This window comes from Cyprinus carpio, chromosome A9, assembly GCF_018340385.1.
Source record: "Cyprinus carpio isolate SPL01 chromosome A9, ASM1834038v1, whole genome shotgun sequence".
Lineage (NCBI taxonomy): Eukaryota > Metazoa > Chordata > Actinopteri > Cypriniformes > Cyprinidae > Cyprinus > Cyprinus carpio.
The window spans coordinates 28,058,287-28,072,504 of record NC_056580.1 but is presented as its reverse complement, the minus strand read 5'-3'; the positions used below and the strand labels follow the sequence as shown (position 1 = coordinate 28,072,504).

At 30.5% G+C, this 14,218-nt stretch overlaps 1 protein-coding gene across 2 annotated transcripts in view; it reads left to right on the top strand.

The window, feature by feature from the left end:
- pfkla (phosphofructokinase, liver a) overlaps positions 1–14,218 on the top strand; it is a 29,705-nt gene that overhangs the window by 12,364 nt on the left and 3,123 nt on the right. Inside the window, exons 6-18 of one of the 2 annotated variants that reach the window (XM_042764357.1) lie at positions 282–326; positions 2,030–2,138; positions 4,492–4,587; positions 5,490–5,582; positions 5,702–5,827; positions 6,825–6,889; positions 6,994–7,057; positions 8,435–8,581; positions 10,422–10,492; positions 10,583–10,670; positions 11,200–11,352; positions 12,949–13,113; positions 13,210–13,271. In XM_042764357.1, coding sequence (XP_042620291.1) covers positions 282–326; positions 2,030–2,138; positions 4,492–4,587; positions 5,490–5,582; positions 5,702–5,827; positions 6,825–6,889; positions 6,994–7,057; positions 8,435–8,581; positions 10,422–10,492; positions 10,583–10,670; positions 11,200–11,352; positions 12,949–13,113; positions 13,210–13,271 — 1,284 coding nt within the window. Of the gene's footprint in view, positions 1–281; positions 327–2,029; positions 2,139–4,491; positions 4,588–5,489; positions 5,583–5,701; positions 5,828–6,824; positions 6,890–6,993; positions 7,058–8,434; positions 8,582–10,421; positions 10,493–10,582; positions 10,671–11,199; positions 11,353–12,947; positions 13,114–13,209; positions 13,272–14,218 lie in introns of both variants that reach the window. The other variant, XM_042764356.1, reaches the window with a different exon arrangement.

Here is a 14,218-nt window from a genome sequence, read left to right as displayed (position 1 = left end):
ACTGATAAAACCTATAATATTATCTCAGTGAAATTAAGACATGTGAAAATATAAGATAATGAAAGGTTTCTTCGTGGCCACAGTGATTTCCTGTCGATCGTCAGGGGATTTGTCCTCGTTTGTTCAGGAATGCAGTGAATGTGCTGAATTCTTGTCTCAGCTCGTCTCTTAACACACAGAGGGAATGTGTCTCACTCACAGATAGTTTCACGTAAAGTCTGTCTACAGTATGTTTGGCTCAGATTCCCTGCTCATGTTGTTTTATTGATTGTGTTTTTCAGTCATCAGCGCACATTCGTGCTGGAGGTCATGGGCCGCCACTGCGGGTGAGTTTCTGTCATGGGAAGATTACAAACACGTAAACATCCTGAGATCTGGGATTATTTGAGAGACAGTGCCCTAGCAACCACCTGGAATATCTTATCAACCACTGAAACATTCTTACTGTGTTATAGAAAACATAAAGATTGTTTTAGTGACCTAGGAAACACCAACCACCCGTGATATATCAACCACCCGGAATATCTTAGCAATCACATAAACATTGGTACAATGCCCTAGCAACCACGACCTAGAATTTATTATCAACCACTGAATTATTATTGTGGTGTAGTAGCAACCACCCAGAATATCTTAGCAACCACCGAAACATTCTCACAATGCCCTAGCAACCACCCGGAATATCTTAGCAACCACCGAAACATTCTTACAGTGCCCTAGCAACCACCTGGAATATCTTAGCAACCACTGAAACATTCTCACAGTGCCCTAGCAACCACCTGGAATATCTTAGCAACCACCTAAACATTCTTGCAATGCCCTAGCAACAGCCTAAAATATCTTGGCAACCACCTAAACATACTTACAGTGCCCTAGCAAAAAATCGTCTTACATTTTAGTAGTGGTTTAAACATACTTACAGTGCCCTAGCAACCACTCGATACATCTTAGCAATGGTTTTATTTTATTGTTGTTTATATGCTATCATATAGCAATGCCCTATGCCACCACCCAAACATGTTTTACTAAGTGCCCTAGCAACCACCCAGAATATCTTAGCACCCCCTAAACATTCTTACAATGCCCTAGCAACCACCTGGTATATCTTAGCAACCACCTAAACATTCTTGCAATGCCCTAGCAACAAACCTGGTATTTCTTAGAATGCCCTACACAGTAATCTTATCTTACAGTGGTGCCTAGCAACATTTTGCTTATTGTTTACATCTAATAGTTTATTTTACTTAGCAATGGTTTTATTTTATTGTTGTTTATATGCTTTTTTTTATATTTTTAGTTAACAATAGCAACACTGCTTGGCAACCACTCAGATATACTAACAGTGCCCTAGCAACTTTTGAGAATGGCTTTTGCAACACCCAGAACATCTTAGCAACTACCTTGCAATACCTTACCAACCACCTAAACACCCTAACATTGCCCTAGCAACCACTAGAGCATGTTATTTTAGTATTGCTCATACTGTTATTGTATTTATTAGTATTTTGAATTGGCTTTTATTTTTGCATTTTAGTTGAAGCTTTAGTAAATTCATGTTTTTTTTATAATAGCTATTCCATATTTGTTTCAATTTTACTTAATCTTATTTTATGTTAGTTTCTAATTTTTTTTTATTTTTTTTTACGTTACATTCTTCACCTAATATGTATATTTTATATTTTAAGTTTTTATTTAAATGTTAATAAGTTTATTACCTAAAACAGTTGACTAATTTGCTAATTTTGTTACTTTAGTAATTTTAATTAAAATATATATTTTTATACCTTTAATTAATTTTTATTTCAGTCTTAGTAATTTATTACTTTAAACTTATTATATTTCAGTCAGTTGCCAATGCAACATTTCTTCTAATTCTGTTTACATTTGTTAAGTTCAAGTTACTCATGTAATATTTATATGTTATTTCAGCTTTATATTTTAATGACAGATGGCAACACTGTTAATTCACACTGACGTTTTCTCACACACCGATTATGAATGATTGACAGCAGTGTGTGTTCTGCTGCAGGTATCTAGCGCTGGTTTCAGCTCTGGCGTCTGGAGCCGACTGGCTCTTTATCCCAGAAGCCCCTCCTGAGGACGGCTGGGAAGAGCTGATGTGCGCTCGGCTGGGAGAGGTGAGCAGATTTATCAATGCCATCAGTTAGCATGTAATCATGTCTGTAACCAGCTATGAGGTCACCGAGGTCCGGACCTCTGTACATTTTTCATGCAAAGAAATAACATTTGTTCTCTGAATGATGAATTTGTAGAGCCCTATGAAATCCATTTTGTTTTTTCCTAAATTCTGTTTTATTTATTTTTTCCAAATTCCGTCTTTTCCATTTTAATTTTCCTGGATTCTGTTTTTTTCCGTTTTTATTTTTCTCGACTCCTTTTTAATAGTTAAATTTTATCAATCAAAAAGCAAGTCTAATTCATTAAAATCATGAAGCTTATCAATTTATTAAAAGTTTAACAAAAATTAAGTTTAGGGCCCTATGAAATGTTTTATTTTTTCTTACCATATTTTTTATTGTTACCAACTTCTGTTTTAGCATGTCTTATGATTTGAATCCATAAAACAACTTAATTTATTCAATTTTTTAGTAATGTAGCCTTATGAATTTTCCCCCCTCAGAAATTCTGTTTTGTGTTTTTAAATTTTTCTGGTTATCAGTTGAAGGCATAAAACATTAATTTAATTTATCCTTTAATTATTGAAAATTAAACAAACTTATTTTTTGGCAAACAAAGGGGATTTACTATTTAAATTAAAACCTGAAGAAGAAATGTTGCGTGATTTTTCATTAAAAAATAATTTTTGTTTCATTTTAGTAGTAGTAGTAGTAGGATATGTCTTTAAATTAAACCGGACTTTTATTTTGACGGGTTGCCGAGAATACCTTTACAGTTCTGTGTATGTGATATGACGCTATACTCGAATCAAACGGTCAACTGCTCATGAAGAGACTCTCAGAGCAGTCCTGGAGATGTTCTTCATGTGTTAATATCCTCATTTAGAGAGACAGCAGACGCTGAAATCACCGCGAGCGTCACGCATGCTTCAGTAACGTTATGTGTTTAATAAACGAAACCACGCGTCTGTGCCATTCATTAACAGAGACACACAGAACATGCAGGATTCATATTTAAATCGACTTTTGCAGCTTAATATTTACAGATAGTCTATATCGCAATTTGATTTAAGTGTAATGACCTACTTTTTATTAATTAAATTCTGTGACATTCCATGTTAAACTGTGATTCCGTCGGTGTTTTCCACATCAAGGAAATCATAGGGCCCTAAATTTGTTTTTTAAAACTCCTCATTTGAGTGTCTGCGTGTTAAGACAGATTGCAAGAATGTTCCGCGTCCGTGGTATGATCGCTGCGAGACGCTGGCGGAGTGAACGAGGGGTTAGAGAATGAAATGTGCAAACACTAGTCTACGCTATTTCTTTCAGGATAGAAGTTACATTTTCACACAGTCATGCTAAAAACATCCGTAAGGGCACTAGACTAAGTAATTATCTATATAGCAATGGTTATTAATGAAAACTATAACAGTAATATGAATTGCTGCATGAATAATAAACAACTGATAAAATGATCCACCCCTAACCTATAGTAAAGTATAAACAAATTTCAATAAATATAGTATAATTGTGGTACAATGTTCATCCCTAATATTTATATTTAATATTTTGAAGTAGCCTTTATCTTTATATTTTGTTTAATTTTTTTATGTCCTTTTGTCATTTTTATTAGTTTTTGTTTTTGTGTAAGTTTTAGTAATTTAGTACTGTATCTTAAACTGTACTGTGCTTTTTTTTATTTCAGTGAATTTTTTTAATGTAATTATTTTTTTAAGATCTTACGTTTTCAGCAAATATTTCGGTTTTATTTTAATTAATAAAAATGAATTTTTGGAGATGGCAAGTCTTCAGCAGCGTATTTTATATCATATCGGGTTTAATGTGATTTTGTCATTTATAATAATTTTTGTTAGTTTTTGTTTTTATGTATATTTCTATTGAGCTTTAATATATTTTTAATTCACTTTTAGTAATTTTTTATTATTTTATTTTACTTAATCTATTTTATATTATGTTATTCTTTTTATGTGCTTTTGTCATTTGTATTAGTTTTCTGTTGAGCTTTAATTTGTTAAGTCAGTTTTAGTAATTTAGTACCGTATCGTAAACTTTATCTCAATGAATTTTGTAAACTGTCGAATGTTTACATATTTTTTTAAGGTTTTCATCAGATATTTATATTTCATTTTAGCTTTATTTCAATTAATGAAATGTATTTTTATTAGTCAAAATAATATTCAATAAACAAAAAAATCTAATTTAATGCAAGTGAAAAATATGATTTAATATGAATGAATCAGCCTGACTGCATTAGGTTGCACAAACAAAAGTCATGTTTAAAGGTCAGATCAGGCAGAAATAACTGTACTAACAGAACTGGGTGTGTTTTCAGAGCCGCAGTAAAGGATCCCGACTGAACATCATCATCATCGCTGAAGGAGCCATCAACAGAAGCGGTCAACCCATCACCTCCAACTACGTCAAAGATGTGAGTTTATATCAGTGTTTTCATATGATTCACCATCAATTCACACGTATTCAATCTGAAAAAACAACAGAAGTGATATTAAGCCGCCTGATATAAAGTCATATAAAATTTTCTTCTGTAAAGCTGCTTTACAGCTGAAATTGAAGTCATTTATAATTAGTGAATTTTGCAACACTGTTATTTTTCTGTATATTGTTTTGAAGCTGCTTTGTATGGAAGCTTATTGGAATAAAAAAAATGCATTATCTCGTAATTCTGACTTTTTTTCTCAGAATTATGAGTTTATATTTTGCAAATGTGCTTTTTTTCTTGAAATTCTCAGTTTAAATCTTGCAATTTTACTTTTTTCAAAATTCTGAGTATATATCCCGCATTTTTTTTTTTTTTAATTATAAGTTTATACTGTATTTTGGAAATGTACTTTTTTCTAGAAATTCTCAGTTTAAATCTTGCAATTTTACTTTTTTTCAGAATTCTGAGTTTATATCTAACTTTTTTTTTTTTTAGAATTATGACTTTATATTTTGCAAATGTACTTTTTTCTTGAAAATCTCATTTAAATCCTGCGAGTTAACTTTTTTTTTCAAAATCCTGAGTATATATCCCGCTTTTTTTTTTAAATAATGAATTTATATTTTGCAAATGTACTTTTTTCTTGAAATTCTCAGTTTAATCTTGCGATTTTACTGTTTTTTTTTTTTTTTTTTTTTTTTTTTTTAATTCTGAGTTTATATTTTGCAATTGTACTTTTTTCTTGGAATTTTGAGTTTCTGAATAAAAGATAAAAAAGGCTTTTGCTAAAAAAGCAAAAAGCATCTGCACTCTAATAAGGCTACTCACATTAGACGATGGTAGCTAATGTGTATGATTCTGAATGAGCGTGTGACTTGTAATTGCTGCAGCTGGTGGTGTCGCGGCTGGGATATGACACGCGGGTCACTGTTCTGGGTCACGTTCAGCGGGGCGGGACGCCCTCAGCCTTTGACAGAGTGCTGGTAAATAAAGCATTTCAATTAAACCTGCAGAATCATTTTCAGTCATGGCGTGATTATCGGTTTTCATGATGTTGAAGAAAGGTTTTGGGTGTTTTGATCCTCTGTCTTTTGTTCTGTAGAGCAGTAAGATGGGTGTCGAAGCTGTGGTGGCCCTGCTGGAGGCGGGGCCAGACACTCCCGCCTGTGTGATCGGCCTATCAGGAAACCAGGCTGTGCGTCTCCCGCTAATAGAGGCAGTGGAGATGGTGAGTCTTCAGCAGCTCAGCAAACTGTTTTTAAACTCTCATGGTGTTTATTTTATTTTATTTTATTTTATTTTATTTTATTTTATTTTATTTTATTTTATTTATTTTATTTTATTTTATTTTATTTTATTTTATTTATTTTATTTTATTTTATTATTTTTTCTTTTAACTTGAACTCTTACATTTCCAGCCAAACATTATTATTATTTTTCATGCTTATTATTTTTCCCCCTCATGTTAACTGTTATGTCAAAACTTTTTAAAAATTGGGTCAGATAATCTTCAAAAATGTTATTAAAATTTTTTTGATATACCAAACATATCCAACTTTTGATTTTAATAATGTGTTAGTAAATGGTAAAAATTAACTTTTTATTAATATTTTGAATTAGCTTTTATTTTTAGATTTTCAATTTTACATTTTTATTTTAGTTAAAGTTTTAATAATTTTCACAAATTCTGTGTTTTCCATTTAAAAAAAATTCTGGATTCCGTAGTAATGGTTAAATTAAATTTTAATAATCAAAACGCGTCTAATTACACTAATTGAATTCATAAAACATTAACAATTTTATTATTTTATTTACGTTTTTCCATTTTTCCCTACGAAAGGTTTTTTTTTTTTTCAGAAATTCTGTGTTGTCTGTTTTAATTTTTCTGTATTTATGTTTAAATTCATATTTATTATCAAAAATTGTGGTAATCAAATCAAGGCACAAAACTATAACAGTTTAATTAATCTTTTCAAATGTAAATCAGATAAGTCAAATAAAAATGTAAGGTCCATTAAATAATATTAACAGATACAACTTTTCATTTTAAATAATGTGTTAGTAAATGTTAAAAATTGATGTTAGCAAAGATGAATAAATGCTTAAGAAGTATTTTTCATTGTTAATTCATGTTGTTAGCTAATGTTAACAAATGAAACATTATTGTACAGTGCTGCCTATAGTTTTTATTAATATTTATTTACAATTATTGCTGTTTGTTAAAGACTAAAGAGGTTCAGAAGGCCATGAATGAAAAGCGTTTTGAAGAGGCCATCCAGTTACGTGGCAGGTGAGAGTCACATGATCATTATCTGTGTTTATTAATAGATAAACCTGCAGATGATTGTTTTCCACATAAATGAGTAATAATGAATCAAATAATGTTGCTTACAGGAGTTTTGAGAACAACTGGAACATTTATAAGTTGCTGGCTTATCAGAAACCCGCTGCTGTCCCGGTAACACATCAGCACTTTAACCCTGATTTTACAGCATTATACAAGAAAAAATTGTATTTTTATAAGTTGCTGTATATATATATATATATTATATATATATATATATGTGTGTGTGTGTGTGTGTGTGTGTGTGTGTGTGTGTGTGTGTAGGACACGATGAAATGTTTTATTTTTCTCAAATTCTATGTTTACTGTTTTAATTTTCTGGATTCTTTTTTAATGTTTAAATTAGCTGAACTAAAAAGCTTTTTAGATTTTATTTTTATTTCAGTTACACTTTAAATATCAAAAAGCATGTCTAATCAGTGGAATTCATAGAACATTAAAAATGTAATAATTTATTAAAATTTTTATTATGATAATAGGGCCCTATGAAATATGTTATATTTTTCAGAAAATAATTTAGTTAAAGTTTTTGCAATTCTGTTGTGTGCATTTGTCATTTTTAGTAGTTTATATAAATTTTATTTTGGTTTTAGTTTTAGTTATTTTAGTACATCAAGTAAAACTAAATATAATGAGAATGGCAATTAGCTGAAATCATTTTTTTTTATTTCAGTTACATTTTAAAACTGATTTTAAATAATTTTTTTAATCAGTTGACCAATTTTAAAGCAATTAAATAATTTATTACATTTTTGACAATAATTAGAAGTTGTGTTTTTCTAATTTTCTAATTTTCAAAATAATTTTTTTAATTGATTAAATTTCTAATTTTAATCCGTATTGTTTCTGTATTGAAACAATACTAATTTCTAATCAAATTTTTTTTTTTTTTTTTTATGTTTTGATGATTTAATGTTGTTTTATTGGTAATCAAATGAAGGCATGAAACATTAACAACTGAATTAATATTTTAAAATGTAATCAATTTGTTATTTTTCGGCAAACAAACTGCTGCCCAGCTGTTAAAATTAAAAGTTTTACTGTTTAAATTAAAACATGAAAGATTGTGTGATATAATCCTTAATTCATATTATATTAATAGTTTTATACACAACTGTAAATGTTCACATAAAAAAACAAAAAACATTTTTTTTCTTCTTCCAGATAATATCAAAAATATTGATATGTCTGTTGCTCCCCCTTCCCTGTTTTGTTTGATTGAGCGGATGTTGTTTTGTTGAATCAAAAACAATAAAAAAAAGATAAAAGTAAAATACTGCATATATATATTCACTCTGAGTACATCATGTAACTATCATATTTGTGTTTTACCATATCTTTTGGACAATTCCGTTTCAAACACAGATCCTCCGTAGACTTCCTGTAGAAAAGAGTGAGTGTTTGGTGAAAGTCTGGTGACGTGGCACTCAGTGACGGGTTGGTCAGCTGTAAATCCGTTCTGTCTGACTGCTGTCTGTCTGTTTTGCTCAGAGCCAGTACTCCATTGCCATCCTGAACGTGGGAGCTCCAGCCGCGGGCATGAACGCTGCGGTGCGGTCAGCCGTGAGGGTCGGTCTGGCCACAGGACACCGCGTTTACATCGTGAACGATGGCTTCGATGGTCTGGCCAATGGAGCGGTAACGAACAACTCATCTGAATGATTTTTGAGTTATTTTGTATCAGTTTATTAGTGTTGAGAGGCTGACTCATGACTGAAACTGTGTCAGTTTAGTATCATTTAGAGATTATTGTGGTTTTAAAATAATATTTTGAAGTTTTTATTTTAATTTCAGTTGACGTTTTTGTAATTTTGTTTTGTGCTTTTGTCATTTTAGTAGTTTTTAACTATATATATTTGTGACCCTGGAGCACAAAAGCAGTCTTGAGTCTCTGGGGTATATTTGTAGCAATAGCCAACAATACATTGTATGGGTCAAAATGATTGATTTTTCTTTTATGCCAAAAATCATTAGGATATTAAGTAAAGATCATGTTCCTTGAAGATATCTTGTAAATTTCCTACTGTAAATATATCAAAACTTAATTTTTGATTAGTAATATGCATTGCTAAGAACTTAATTTGGACAGCTTTAAAGATGATTTTCTCAATATTTAGATTTTTTTTTGCCCCAAACCATACATCAATGGAAGATTATTTATTCAGCTTTCAGATTATCTATAAATCTCAATTTTGAAAAATTGACACTTAAGACTGGTTTTGTGCTCCAGGGTCACATATATATACAGTAGGAGTAATGGCTGATGGAAATTCAGCTTTGCATCATAGAAATAAATTATATTTTAAAGTATATTAAAATAGAAATCATTATTTTATATTGTTATAACATTTTGCAAGATTACTGTTTTTTTTCTGTATTTTTGATCAAATAAATGCAGCTTTGATGAGCAGAAGAGACTTCTTTAAAAAAACATTACAAGACTTTCTGATCCCAAACTTCTGAACGGTAGTGTGTGTATATATATATAGCTTTGATGAGCAGAAGAGACTTCTTTAAAAAAACATTACAAGACTTTCTGATCCCAAACTTCTGAACGGTAGTGTGTGTATATATATATATATAGTGTAATACAGTTTACAGTTGTCCTTTATACAAAAAAAGTACTCAGAAAATATATATACAAATTAATGTTCAAATATAAGTAGGGCCTATGAAATCCATTTTATTTTTTCCCAAATTCTGTTTTTATTGTACTGGATTCTGTGTGAAATTAAATTTTGGTAATCAAAAAGCATGTCTAATTAATTAAAATCTTGAAAATGAACACCATAATTGCATTTTTAATTACATTTTCAGGGTCAAATGAAACTTGTTATATTTTTTCACCAATTTTGTGTTTTTCTGTTATAATTTTTCTGGACTCTTGTAATGGTTAAAAACATTTTTACAACATGTCTAATCAAATGAATTTATAAAACGATAACGATTTAATAATTTTTTTAACATTTTCAGTAAATAACAGTGCCCTTTGAAATGTACATTTTTTTTTTTTTTTCAGAAATTGTCTTGTGTTTTAATTTTTCTGGGTTTATGATTTAATACAAATTAATTATCAAAAATGGTGGTAATCAACTGAAGGCATTAACATTAACAATTTAATTAATCTTTTAAAATATAATCAGATAAAAAAGTAGCAGTTCCTTTTGTTTTTTGGCAAACGATGTTTAAAAGAACTGTTAAAATTAAAAGCTTAAAATGAAACGTGAAAGAAAAATTCTGATATTAAACAATAAATATTATTATTATAACTTTGAGAAGTACATTCTGCTGTAAAATAACAATATATTTCTGTCACAATCCAAGTTAAACCAGACTTTTATTTTGACGGGTTCTCCATTGCAGGGCTTTAAATCAGAATGAAACAGGCCTGTTTTCCCACAATCTCGTTCTGTTTTTCATAAAGAAGAATAACAGTAATGATTATATTAATATGAATGAAATCACTGTGATGTTACAGGTGAATGAAGTGTCGTGGAATCAGGTGGCCGGCTGGACAGGTCAGGGCGGCTCTCTGCTGGGAACTAAACGGTGAGTCACCTTTAATAATCAGTGCATTCTCACCCAATCGTTCATCTTTCATTCCTGAAACTGAGCTTTTGTGCCCGCAATATTGTCCAGAACCCTCCCAAGCACCTGCATGGAGAAACTAGTGGAAAATCTCAACAAGTTCCGCATCCAGTCACTGCTCGTCGTTGGTGGTTTTGAGGTACAGAGAAAAAAACTTTGATGCAATTTGATGCACTTAAATGAAATTGAGATGTATGCATCATCTGAAAGCTGAATAAATAATCTGTCCATTGATGCATGTATTGTTATGATCGGACAATATTTGTCTGAGATACAACTATTTGAAAATCTGGAATCAGAGGGTGCAAAAAAAATCTAAATATTGAGAAAATCACCTTTAAAGTTGTTCAAATGAAGTTCTTAGCAATGCATATTACTAATCAAAAATGAAGTTTTGATATTTTTACGGTAGGAAACTTACAAAATATCTTCATGGAACATGGTCTTTACTTAATATCCTAATGATTTTTGGCATAAAAGAAAAATCAATAATTTTGACCCATACAATGTATTTTTGGCTATTGCTACAAATATACCCCAGCGACTCGAGATTGGTTTTGTGCTCCAGAGTCACATATGTGTTATCTTCCATGGAACACAAAATGAGATATTAGACAAAGTCCGAGCTGCTTTTGATGCTGTCTGACTGTATTTTCTGTCACATCCAGGCGTATGAGGGCATACTGGAGTTGGTTGAAGCAAGAGGACGCTATGATGAATTATGTATTCCCATGTGCATCATCCCTGCCACCATCAGCAACAATGTGCCAGGGACGGACTTCAGTCTGGGCAGCGATACTGCGGTTAACGCAGCGATGGCCGTGAGTACAGGACAATCTCAGATGCTCTTTTAGACTCACTCTGTCTGCATTTTACTAAATCTAAATGTGGCTTGCAAAACAATAGAGAAGTCTTATTTTAGTATCATTGAGATACTATTATACTTTTTATTAAAATGTTCATTTAGTTTCCGTTTTTATACTTTGCTTTTATTTTAATTTTAGTTACATTTTTAGTAATTTTGTCATGTTTATTTATTTATTTATTTATTTTTAAAATATGTCTATATAGTTTTTATTATTTTTATTTCAGTTTTGGTTATTTTAGTACATCAAGTTAAACTGAATAAAAATGATAAATGTTGATTTAGTAACTATCTGAAATAAAGTAAATTAAAATATATTTTATTTCAGTTAACATTTATTTAATTTAAAATGGGTTTTTTTATGTTTTTATTTTTATTTTTAATTAATGATCCTGCTACATATTCAACATTTTAGGGCATCATAGATGCAGCAACACATATGATTTTCCAAATACAGGCAGAAGAAGATTTTATAAATATTTTGAATTAGTTTATTTAGTTTTCATTTTACTTTTAGTTCATTTTTTTTATTTTGTTGTGTTTATTTATAATTATTATTTTTTTTAATATGTCTATATAGTTTTGTATTCATTTTTATTACAGTTTTGTTATTTTAGAGCATCAGATTAAACTAAATGAAAATGAGAAATGTTGCCTTGGAAACTAGCTGAAATAATTTTAAAATTTAAATATTTTATTTTATTTGTTAACATTTATTTAATTTCAAATAACATTTTTTTTAATGGTTTTAATTTTAGTTAACTATAATACCCCTGATACATGGGCAGCATTTTAGGGAATCATAGATGCATTAATTGCAAATGCTTTTCCAAAAAAAAATAGGTAGCATAAATATGATGCTGTCTATGATGCCTTCTTTTGTCTTATGCATGCATAATTTTCAGACAAGGCAATCCCACAGTGCAATACGACTGAGAAAAAAAATGCACCCAAAATAACAGACAGAGTCAGAGTAATAGCAATTATAAATGCAAAAACAATAAATTAAAAAAACAGACAATATGACTTAATATTTATGTCCTTTGTATTTTGTTAAATATCAATTTGAAAGATTTTATAGAATTTTTTGTTTTATTATTTTTTTTTTTTTTTTTTTTTTTTTTTTTATTGTTTATTTTTTTTTTTATTATTGTATTCAGTTAATCAGAGTATTGTTATTAGGACTATTTTACATTATTTTATTCTTGAGTTTGCCATGAAGTTTGCTGATATGGCGTAAAATGATAAATAAATAAACATAAATAAAATGTGTCCTGTGTATTTTGCAAAGTCATAGGTTCAGTTCTCAGAGAATGCATGAAATTTTAAAATGCATACCATATTTGTATTTGTATAAATGCATCTGGTAAATTTTAAATGTAAATGTACTTTTATGCTCATTAGATCACTAAGTTTTGAAACATTGTTTTCATCTGAAGTCACCTGCCAAATCGTACTCCCTTTATCACATGAACTTTTAATAAAGATGCAGTTATTGATTCACTGCATCCATTCTCCAGTTATTGATCTGAAGTGCATCTTTGTTTTATGGAGCTGTGATAAGATCAAGCAGTCGGCCACAGGGACCAAGAGGAGGGTCTTTGTGGTGGAGACTATGGGGGGATACTGCGGTTATCTGGCAACCACCACAGGCATCGCCGTCGGTGCGGACGCCGCGTACATTTTTGAAGATCCATTCAACATTCATGACCTTAAAGTGAGCAACACTCCTGATGCTCCTCACATCTGCTCATCCTAGAAGAATGAATGCTGTTTTTTAGGATAATAAGAAAGTTTCTCTCACTTTTTTTAGACCAATGTGGAGCATTTGACAGAGAAAATGAAGAAGGACATTCAGAGAGGTCTGGTGCTGAGGTAAATCTGTCTGCCTTTTTTGGTCTGCAACACATTTGTAGGTTTTTAAATTATTGCATCTTTATCTACGTCACAAAATTTAAGATGTACGCTTAATAGGAGTAGACATGGAACAATTATGCTTTTCTAATGTTTTGAAAGTCTCTTCTGCTCAACAAGGCTGCATTTATTTGATCAAACTAAAGTTAAAATTGTGAAATATTATTACAATTTAAAATAACTGCTTTCTGTGTGAATAAATGTTCAAATGTAATTTATTTCTGTGATGCGCTGCTGAATTTTCAGCATCATTACTCCAGTCTTCATGATCTTCAGAAATCATTCTAATAATCGTAACTTTTGACTGGTAGTTAAAATGATTTTAAAAATCAATTCTTTAAAATGACTAAGAATTATAACTGTTGCATCATTGCAATTCACATACTTGTTACATATTTATATGCAGGTCTAGTCTAGACATAAAAACAATCTATTAAATACTATATATTATAAAATAAGATACAGTAAGGCCCTTGATCTCGTCTGTATCTCTGGCGACCTCGTGTGGGTTGAGTTGGAATGTAAACCTTTACGTTTATTTTTTTTTATCCAAAGCAACTAGGAACAAAAGCATTTAGTCAAAGACAAAGCAAACCATTTTTGTAATATACACTGGCAGGTTCACTGACGTAAAAGGCTTTTAGTTATGAATGACTCACAACCATGATGTTTACATCAGTAATTAAATTTAGAATCTGTTTATATTAAATGTATGAATAATGAAACGATTTGTATTTCTTCATTAACTTCAATTAGATGAGTTTGTTTCTTCATCAGATTTGGAGATATGTAGCATTGCATCACTGTCTCACCATTGGAGTGAATGGGTGCCGTCAGAATGAGAGTCCAAACAGCTGATAAAAACATCACAATAATCCACAGCACTCCAGTGCATCAGTTAACATCTG